Source organism: Leucopleurus acutus (assembly GCF_964270905.1).
Source record: "Leucopleurus acutus genome assembly, chromosome: 3".
NCBI classification, from domain to species: domain Eukaryota; kingdom Metazoa; phylum Chordata; class Mammalia; order Artiodactyla; family Delphinidae; genus Leucopleurus; species Leucopleurus acutus.
In genome coordinates, this window is record NC_139145.1 from 23,357,346 (window position 1) to 23,366,952 (window position 9,607).

Genomic DNA, 9,607 nt, shown 5'->3' on the forward strand with positions numbered 1-9,607 from the left:
GAATTACTCTCCTTGCAGTTTCTGATTCATACAGGGCCTTACAGGTTAGTGACAACCTGGCCATCACAACGCTGGGAAGGACAGGCCTACTTTTCAGAGGTGTTGATGTTTTCTGTACCTGAAGGTTTTCAAGAGATATCAATCTTCCTCACCACCGCCCTTGGCCCTCTTAATGGACTAAGCAGTTCCTCATGAAATTTCTGTAGGATATCTGTACCAACTTCTCAATATTGTTCCATCCTGAGTCTATAAATTCCTGGCCTCAAGGTAATGTTAGATTTCTAGCTCCAGCCCCTATTTACATAAGGCCTATACTAAGGAACGGAACCCACAGACATCAGTCCACTCTTCTTTCTCTGGATTTAATTTCTCTGTTACTTTCTGAAACATGCAGGTGTTCCTTTCTTTCTTTTAATCTCAGCTATGTGCTTTTAACCTTTTCAAAATTGACCCAGAATTTACATGTGTCTCCAGTAAGAGTACATTAAATTGAGCTTAGTCTGTTATTCTACTGGCATATTTGAGATCCAGATAATTTGCTACTTAACTGGATTCAATGACCTGTATATTTCAGGCATCTAACACTTACCATGTTCCAAATTTCCCTCCTTATAGTTAGTAATTTTCTTGGGAATCTGGATGACATAAAATGGAATAAAGTTAGTGAGTGGCCCAGGAATGCCTGAAAGTTTGTTTGTCAGAGTGGCCAGGGAAAGTTAAGCAAGGAAGAAAAGCAAATGAAAAACAGAATCCCATTATTATGGCTAAGTTTACTCCCAGGATTCCATGCAGAGCTCTCTGTAGAGCTGGGTTGGGTTATAATTTATGCCAGAGCTCTACATGGGGCTGACACCATCTCATGCCAAGCTCTCAGTTCTGGGCTAACGTCATCTCTGGTCCACTCTGTGGAGTGGAAACTTTGGAGGAATGGCCAATGTGTTCCGTGGTGTAGGAAGAGGGAAATTATGAATGTGACTTTCTAAATTGTGGAGGAACTAACCACTGTAAATGTGCCTTGAACTATGTTGTTTAATTTGACCAGTCAGATCAATGACATTCCCCTTGAATGAAATGCTGCTACGTATATGAGCAGAAAAACAAAACTGGTATAAGGAATAGATAGCTAGTGGGAAGCTTCCGCATAGCACAGGGAGATCCGCTCGGTGCTTTGTGACCACCTAGAGGGGGTGGGATAGGGAGGGTGGGAAGGAGGGAGATGCAAGAGGGAGGAGATATGGGGACATATGTATAACTGATTTACTTTGTTATAAAGCAGAAACTAACACACCATTGTAAAGCAATTATACTCCAATAAAGATGTTACCAAAAAAAACTGGTATAAGGAGATGGAGAGACTGGGAGTCTTATTTTCCCACCAATTAACTTTGCCTCTGACCATGACCTTCCCTTTGAGTCTCCTAGACCTTGGGGATGATCGCAGCCCCTTGGGTTGGGTGACGGCAACCCCATCTTCACTAGAACCTCTATAGTTAACTTTGATTTTTCCCACTCCGTCTATCCATCCCATGTGTGCAGTCAGACATTTGATCTTGGACTTTTCCTGACAAAATATGCTTGAATATAACCATTTCTTTTCACTCCCACTGCTACTGTTGTCACTGCCTTAACTAGGGCTTTATCTTTAAGTTCTTTATATAAATATATAAATATCTATATATAAATATACAAATAAAATATAATATTAATTCTGATGATTTTAAAGTCTTTTCTTGATAAAGACTTTTCCTGATAAAGATACACAATATCTTATATAAATATTTTTGTATTATCTGTTCTTTTCTTAGAAGTTTAGTCATATGATTCTATCTCTTGGTTTGTCTAGAACTTTTTGATTGAATGCTGGCTATTTTATTTGGCTTTTTTTGTTTTTCTCAGTGGAAACGTTGTTTTGCTTCAAAATATTTTATTCTACCTGGAAGTAGCAAATCTTCAAATTACAATTTTTTAAATGCTTTCAAATATCAATACTATAGGTGTCACAAAATCTAGAAAAATGACATTTAAAAATGAACTACTGCCAGATGTGTCTCTATAAAACTTTTCCCCCACTCTTTTAGCTATATATTCTTTAACTGCCTCCTCATACGACAGTTTATGTATTTTCGAAATCAAATTTTAAGAAATAAACTTTGTAGTTTTTAGACATAGATTTCTTGTACCATGGTTGATTAGAATTTGCTTCTAGTTATTAATAGTTTAGAAAAGTTTATTTCAGCTTCACAATTTATTATTGATAATGTCACATTAATTTTCATTGTTAACTTTGAGCAAACCTCTATGGATTACTTCCTCATAAGTATTTACTATTATAAATGCATTACTGATTTCAGTACTGCTATAGGTTTGTGCATTACAGGGATTCTGATAAAATACTCATTCATACCATTCCATTACACACATTGTTGATGGAGTATATTCATTCATTCATTCATTCATTCATTCATTTATTTATTTTTGGCTGTGTTGGGTCTTCGTTGCTGTGCGCAGGCTTTCTCTACTTGCAGGGACTGGGGGCTACTCTTCGTTGCGGTGCACAGGCTTCTCATTGCGGTGGCTTCTCTTGTTGCAGAGCACGGGCGCTAGGCACGGAGGCTTCAGTAGTTCTGGCTCGCAGGCTCAATAGTCGTGGCTCACGGGCTCTAGAGCACAGGTTCCGTAGTTGTGGCACACCGGCTTAGTTGCTCCGTGGAATGTGGGATCTTCCCGGACCAGGACTCGAACCCTTGTCCCCTGTATTGGCAGGTGGCTTCTTAACCACGGCGCCATCAGGGAAGCCCCTGGAGTATATTCTTGACAGAAGAAAATTTCCGTTTTGACTAAGCATTGATGAGAACTGAATCTTTGACTTATCTTTCACATGCCTGATGATTGAAATAATTTTCCACAGATTAGCTTCTGGTTTTGTACTTTTCAGTTCTTTTTTTCTTCTTCAAACGCACATGCTTTGAGAGCTGTGAAGTGCAAGACACGGCTATATTGTAAGGTGGGTTTTGTCCTTATGCTTCTGTGTCTTGTGCTAGGTTAAGTCAGTAGAGCAGTCAGTATGAGTACTGGAAGTTATTCCTGTAATGCGATAGTATATAGTCAATTACATATGGCGGTGTCTGAAAATCACATAATAGCCTCACTTAAAACATCTCCTTAGGGCTTCCCTGGTGGCGCAGTGGTTGAGAGTCCACCTGCCGACGCAGGGGACACAGGTTCGTGTCCCAGTCCGGGAAGATCCCACATGCCGCGGAGCGGCTAGGCCCGTGAGCCATGGCCGCTGAGCCTGTGCATCCAGAGCCTGTGCTCCACAACGGGAGAGGCCACAACAATGAGAGGCCCGCGTACCACAGAAAAAAGAAAATCTCCTTAGCCAGATTTCAAAAAAGCCTGTGGCCATTCCAATATGATCCAACATAGCGGAATATGATAGAAGGAAAATTGGCAAAGAAAGAGACGCTGGTCTTACCTGATGGAAATTAAAATATCTCACTTTTGACAATTTTGCAAAAACTTATAATTCCATGAACTAATTTCTAGGGTTCTTCATAGGACCTAAAAAGGAACCCATAGAGTTGTGGAACAACAATAGAAGCTGCTGTGATGAGAAGCCCAGGCACTGCAACAAAGAGTAGCCCCCGCTCGCCACAACTAGAGAAAGTCTGCACGCAGCATTGAAGACCCAACGCAGCCAAAATAAAAATAAATAAATAAAGATAAATAAATTTAATTTTAAAAAAGTAATACTCAGGTTTGAGGCATGAGAGGTATGATGAGGAGAAATTAGCTAATCCTTTCAGAACTTTTAAAATATCAAACTCAGTCTCTAAGATTTTAGCATTATATACAACATTGGTTACTTATTAGTGGTTTGGGAAGGCCAATTTAAAATTTTCTGATCTTACTGTATTGAAATTCACGGCCCTAATGTTTTCCACATTGATTATATGAATGATGAAGTAAAGTCAATCATGTATTTCCTTTCCAACTGGACAGAAAACAAAATTTTAAAAAGTGTTTGGACTACTGACTTCTGATTTCTTCTAAGGCAAGTGTATAGGTAATTTTTATTCCCTGATGAGGAGAAAAATGGTGGAAGAGGGCAGGGTTAGGAATTAAGATTTCAAGAGCGTGAGAGGTAGATGGCCAACCAGAGTTCCTAAGGTTCGGTGCCTGTAACTGTTGCCGCCGCTTAAGCCTGCCAAAGCAGTGGTACGGCTGCTGCCCTCGTATTTGCTACCTCTAGAAACATTCTTGCCAGTACTGGCGGCAGCGGGACTCAATTACCCCCTTTTATCACTCTCTGCAGACCCTCCAGATGACGTCTTCTGTGGGCAACGTGGCCGACAGCACAGAACCAACGAAACGTATGCTTTCCTTCCAAGGGTTAGCTGAGTTGGTACATCGAGAGTATCAGGCAGGAGATTTTGAGGCAGCTGAGAGACACTGCATGCAGCTGTGGAGACAAGAGCCAGACAATACTGGAGTACTTTTATTACTTTCATCTCTACACTTCCAGTGTCGAAGGCTGGACAGATCTGCCCACTTTAGTACTCTGGCAATTAAACAGAACCCTCTTCTGGCAGAAGCCTATTCGAATTTGGGGAATGTGTACAAGGAAAGAGGGCAGTTGCAGGAAGCAATTGAGCATTACCGGCATGCATTGCATCTCAAACCAGATTTCATCGATGGTTATATTAACCTGGCAGCCGCTTTGGTAGCAGCAGGCGACATGGAAGGGGCAGTACAAGCTTACGTCTCTGCTCTTCAGTGCAATCCTGATTTGTACTGTGTTCGCAGTGACCTGGGGAACCTGCTCAAAGCCCTGGGTCGCTTGGAAGGAGCCAAGGCATGTTATTTGAAAGCAATGGAGACGCAACCGAACTTTGCAGTAGCTTGGAGTAATCTTGGCTGTGTTTTCAATGCACAAGGGGAGATTTGGCTTGCAATTCATCACTTTGAAAAGGCTGTCACCCTTGACCCCAATTTTCTGGATGCTTATATCAATTTAGGAAATGTCTTGAAAGAGGCACGGATTTTTGACAGAGCTGTGGCAGCTTACCTTTGTGCCCTAAGCTTGAGCCCAAATCATGCAGTGGTACATGCCAACCTGGCTTGTGTATACTATGAGCAAGGCCTGATAGATCTGGCAATAGACACCTACAGGCGAGCTATTGAGTTGCAACCACATTTCCCTGATGCTTACTGCAACCTAGCCAACGCTCTGGAAGAGAAGGGCAGTGTTGCCGAAGCAGAAGATTGTTATAATACAGCTCTGCGGCTGTGTCCCATCCATGCAGACTCTCTGAATAACCTAGCCAATATCAAAGGAGACCAGGGAAACATTGAAGAGGCAGTTCGCTTGTATTGTAAAGCATTAGAAGTCTTCCCAGAGTTTGCTGTTGCCCATTCAAATTTAGCAAGTGTATTGCAGCAGCAGGGAAAACTGCAGGAAGCTCTGATGCATTATAAGGAGGCTGTTCGAATCAGTCCTACTTTTGCTGATGCCTACTGTAACATGGGAAACACTCTAAAGGAGATGCAGGATGTTCAGGGAGCCTTGCAGTGTTATACTCGTGCCATTCAGATTAACCCTGCACTTGCGGATGCCCACAGCAATCTGGCTTCCATTCACAAGTATTCAGGGAATATTCCAGAAGCAATTGCTTCTTATCGCACTGCTCTGAAGCTTGAACCTGATTTTCCTGACGCTTATTGTGATTTGGCTCATTGCCTGCAGATTGTCTGTGATTGGACAGACTATGATGAGCGAATGAAGAAGTTGGTCAGCATTGTGGCTGACCAGCTGGAGAAGAATAGGTTGCCTTCTGTGCAGCCTCATCATAGTATGCTCTATCCTCTTTCTCATGGCTTCAGGAAGGCTATTGCTGAGAGCCATGGGAACCTCTGCTTGGATGAGATCGGTGTCCTTCATAAACCACCGTACGAACATCCAAAAGACTTGAAGCTCAGTGATGGTCGACTGCGTGTAGGATACGTGAGTTCTGACTTTGGGAATCATCCTACTTCTCATCTTATGCAGTCTATTCCAGGCATGCACAATCCTGATAAATTTGAGGTATTCTGTTATGCCCTGAGCCCAGATGATGGCACAAACTTCCGAGCGAAGGTGATGGCAGAAGCCCATCATTTCATTGATCTTTCTCAGATTCCATGCAATGGGAAAGCAGCTGATCGCATCCATCAAGATGGTATACACATCCTTGTAAATATGAATGGTTATACCAGGGGTGCTCGAAATGAACTCTTTGCTCTCAGGCCAGCTCCTATTCAGGCAATGTGGCTGGGCTACCCTGGGACCAGTGGCGTGCTTTTCATGGATTATATCATCACTGATCAGGAAACTTCACCTGCTGAAGTTGCTGAGCAGTATTCTGAGAAACTGGCTTATATGCCCCATACTTTCTTTATTGGTGATCATGCTAATATGTTCCCTCACCTGAAGAAGAAGGCAGTCATCGATTTTCAGTCCAATGGGCACATTTATGACAATCGGATTGTGCTGAATGGCATCGACCTCAAAGCATTTCTTGATAGTCTCCCAGATGTGCAGATTGTCAAGATGAAATGTCCTGATGGAGGAGACAACGCAGACAGCAGTAATACGGCTCTTAATATGCCTGTCATTCCTATGAATACTATTGCAGAGGCAGTTATTGAAATGATTAACAGAGGACAAATTCAGATAACAGTTAATGGATTCAGTCTTAGCAATGGACTGGCAACTACCCAGATCAACATTAAGGCTGCCACTGGAGAGGAGGTTCCCCGTACCATTATTGTAACCACACGTTCTCAGTACGGGTTACCGGAAGATGCCATTGTGTACTGTAACTTTAATCAGTTATATAAAATTGACCCATCTACTTTGCAGATGTGGGCAAATATTCTGAAGCGTGTTCCCAATAGTGTACTGTGGCTGTTGCGTTTTCCAGCAGTAGGAGAACCTAATATTCAACAGTATGCACAAAATATGGGCCTTCCCCAGAACCGTATCATTTTTTCACCTGTTGCTCCTAAAGAGGAACATGTTCGGAGAGGCCAGCTGGCTGATGTCTGCTTGGACACTCCACTCTGTAATGGACACACCACAGGGATGGATGTCCTTTGGTCAGGGACACCCATGGTGACTATGCCAGGAGAGACTCTTGCTTCCCGAGTTGCAGCTTCCCAGCTCACTTGTTTAGGCTGTCGTGAGCTTATTGCTAAAAATAGACAAGAATATGAAGACATAGCTGTGAAACTGGGAACTGATCTAGAATACCTGAAGAAACTTCGTGGCAAAGTCTGGAAGCAGAGAACATCTAGCCCTCTGTTCAACACCAAACAATACACGATGGACCTAGAGCGGCTCTATCTACAGATGTGGGAGCATTACGCAGCTGGCAACAAACCTGATCACATGATTAAGCCTGTTGAAGTCACTGAGTCGGCCTAAATAATGACTGTGTGCACAGGAGAATTACCCTGTACCTGAGCCTCAACCTTCTGGGGGAAAGGGAACTACTTTTTCCTTATCTGTACAATACCATGCTGCAGATGGGTGACAGACAATGATAAGAAATAGCACAGCCAGACTTGCTTCCTGCATGATCATGATCATGATAGGGAGAGACACAAGAGATGGGAAACTGCTGTTCCACAAGGAGTCTCCATAGAATTTTGCAGCAGCCAGGTGTCTGGAAGGTCTGGAAGGTAAGTCTGGAAGGTCTGATCTCCCTTGGTCTTCCATAGGATGGATGGTTAGTGTGGAAGGGAGATAGAGATTGCCCAGCCGTTTTGTGATTATCATGGATTGATTGAGTCTTCTGAATTAATATTTTTCTTTATATTTTGGGTATTGGAGCTTTTAAAAATGTTTGGTTTCAGGTATTTTTATTCATGTGAAGTGTGTATGATTCTCTTGAGATAAGCTTTTAAGCTAAAATATTCCTTGTTTTAGTTTCTGAACTCTACAGATAAATGGGGACTTTGCTGGTATAGTCTTTTTATAGGTTGTGTAAACCACTTGAGCTTATATCAGTCATTTTAGTGTCTGACATAATGTTCGGAACTATCAGTGCTTTGTTGGTTTATAGATGATGGCTTAAATTATTTTCCTGGTCCGTTTCCTTCTTCCCTTCCCCCCACTTTAAAAATTCTCCTGTAACTTGGCTAACAAAAAACCAAGTCTGATTCAAAACCTCCCAGAGTGTTTCTCTTAACCGCGTCATCTGGTGCCGAATGAAGATTCTTAGGAGTGATTATTAATTCTGAAGGGCACAGTTGTGGTACTGTCACTGATGATAATAATAATGGATTTTTGGCCTAGAGTGTTGACCTATTTCACCAGTGTTTTACCGTTGACTGCCCCTCTATGCTGCTTCCAAAAGTGATAGTGTGTGTTAAGATTTTTACTTTCATTTCTAATGTATGTTTGTTTGTTTTAGTGAGTCCTGTTCTTCCTTTTTCTTTCAGCAGAAATGAAATCCCAGGTAAGTATAAGTATTCAAATATTTGATCAGTAAGTCACAGTTATCTCCAGTACATTAAATAACTTTCATCAAAAAACATGTTATAGGTAAAAAGCTCTGAAGGACCAGCTATGTATATGATAATTATGTTTCAGACCTTCTAGGGTATTATATATAATAACTTGTCTTCTGGACGTGGTCTTGAAGTCTTTATGGATTCAGTCTCAGTAGTAGCGAACTGCACTGCTACTTGGTTTGGAGTACAAATTAGACTTTAGCCCTCTTGGAGGTTGAGTTTTTGGTATTGAAAACCATAGGAATGAAATTATTGTATTTCAACAAAGGATCGAGGGCTTGAGGCTTAAACAAGGCAACATACGTGTGGGAAGCAGTCAGCCTTGAGGGCAGGTAAGGACATGCCAGGCATGCGGCCGCTGCTCGAAGGGACTGTCCCTACTTGTTCCCCTCCTTGTTCCATTCCATGGGAGATAAATCACCAGGGCCCAGAGATCAGAAAGAATGTAAAATGAGACAAGCAAAGCTGTCTCCCCCCTGCACATGCAGGTTATTTTTGATGCTTCTGGGTTTATGGGTTTCCTCCCAGGGAAGTTTATCTTGAGCCGAGACAGTCTGTAGATAATGTAAACCACCATCTGGCAACCTTCCGATTTCTAGTCTAGATAATCTGCAACTGTAGCATAATAAAATTTGCCTTGCAACCATCAGTTGTCTTGGTCCTTCTGACCCCACCCTTCGGTGCCTCTTCAGTTCCTTACCCCTTCCCTTCTGACCCTGGGGGTGAGATCCTCTTTCTCCGGCTGGTCCGCGGCAAGTGGCACTCGAACAGGGACCTGAAGCGTGAAGGCAGTTAAAAGAAAAAGAAAGTGCAGGTAAGAGAACCCTTATGCAAAATATGTGTGGCCACCAGTAAAAGTGAAACGAATAGAGGCATAAGGCAATAGTCAGAAGTAAAATAAGATGGGGCAAAAGGGCTCAAAGATGTATGAATTATTTGCTCAGGTTTTACTTTTGATGCTTAAAGCTCGGGGTAATAAAGTTTCTGAACTTTATTGTTGACTGAATTTTTACAGCATATCCATGGTGTATCTCCCTGGTTTCCTGATGGT

At 42.2% G+C, this 9,607-nt stretch overlaps 1 protein-coding gene across 1 annotated transcript; it reads left to right on the forward strand.

The window, feature by feature from the left end:
* Positions 1-4,324: 4,324 nt before the first annotated feature.
* On the forward strand, positions 4,325-7,481 carry LOC309960014 (UDP-N-acetylglucosamine--peptide N-acetylglucosaminyltransferase 110 kDa subunit-like; the record flags this gene model as incomplete). Its single annotated transcript, XM_082836559.1, has 1 exon — positions 4,325-7,481. One exon carries the CDS (start codon positions 4,325-4,327, stop codon positions 7,463-7,465), a length of 3,141 nt encoding a protein of 1,046 aa, XP_082692685.1. The 3' UTR covers positions 7,466-7,481.
* Between the last annotated feature and the right edge of the window lie 2,126 nt (positions 7,482-9,607).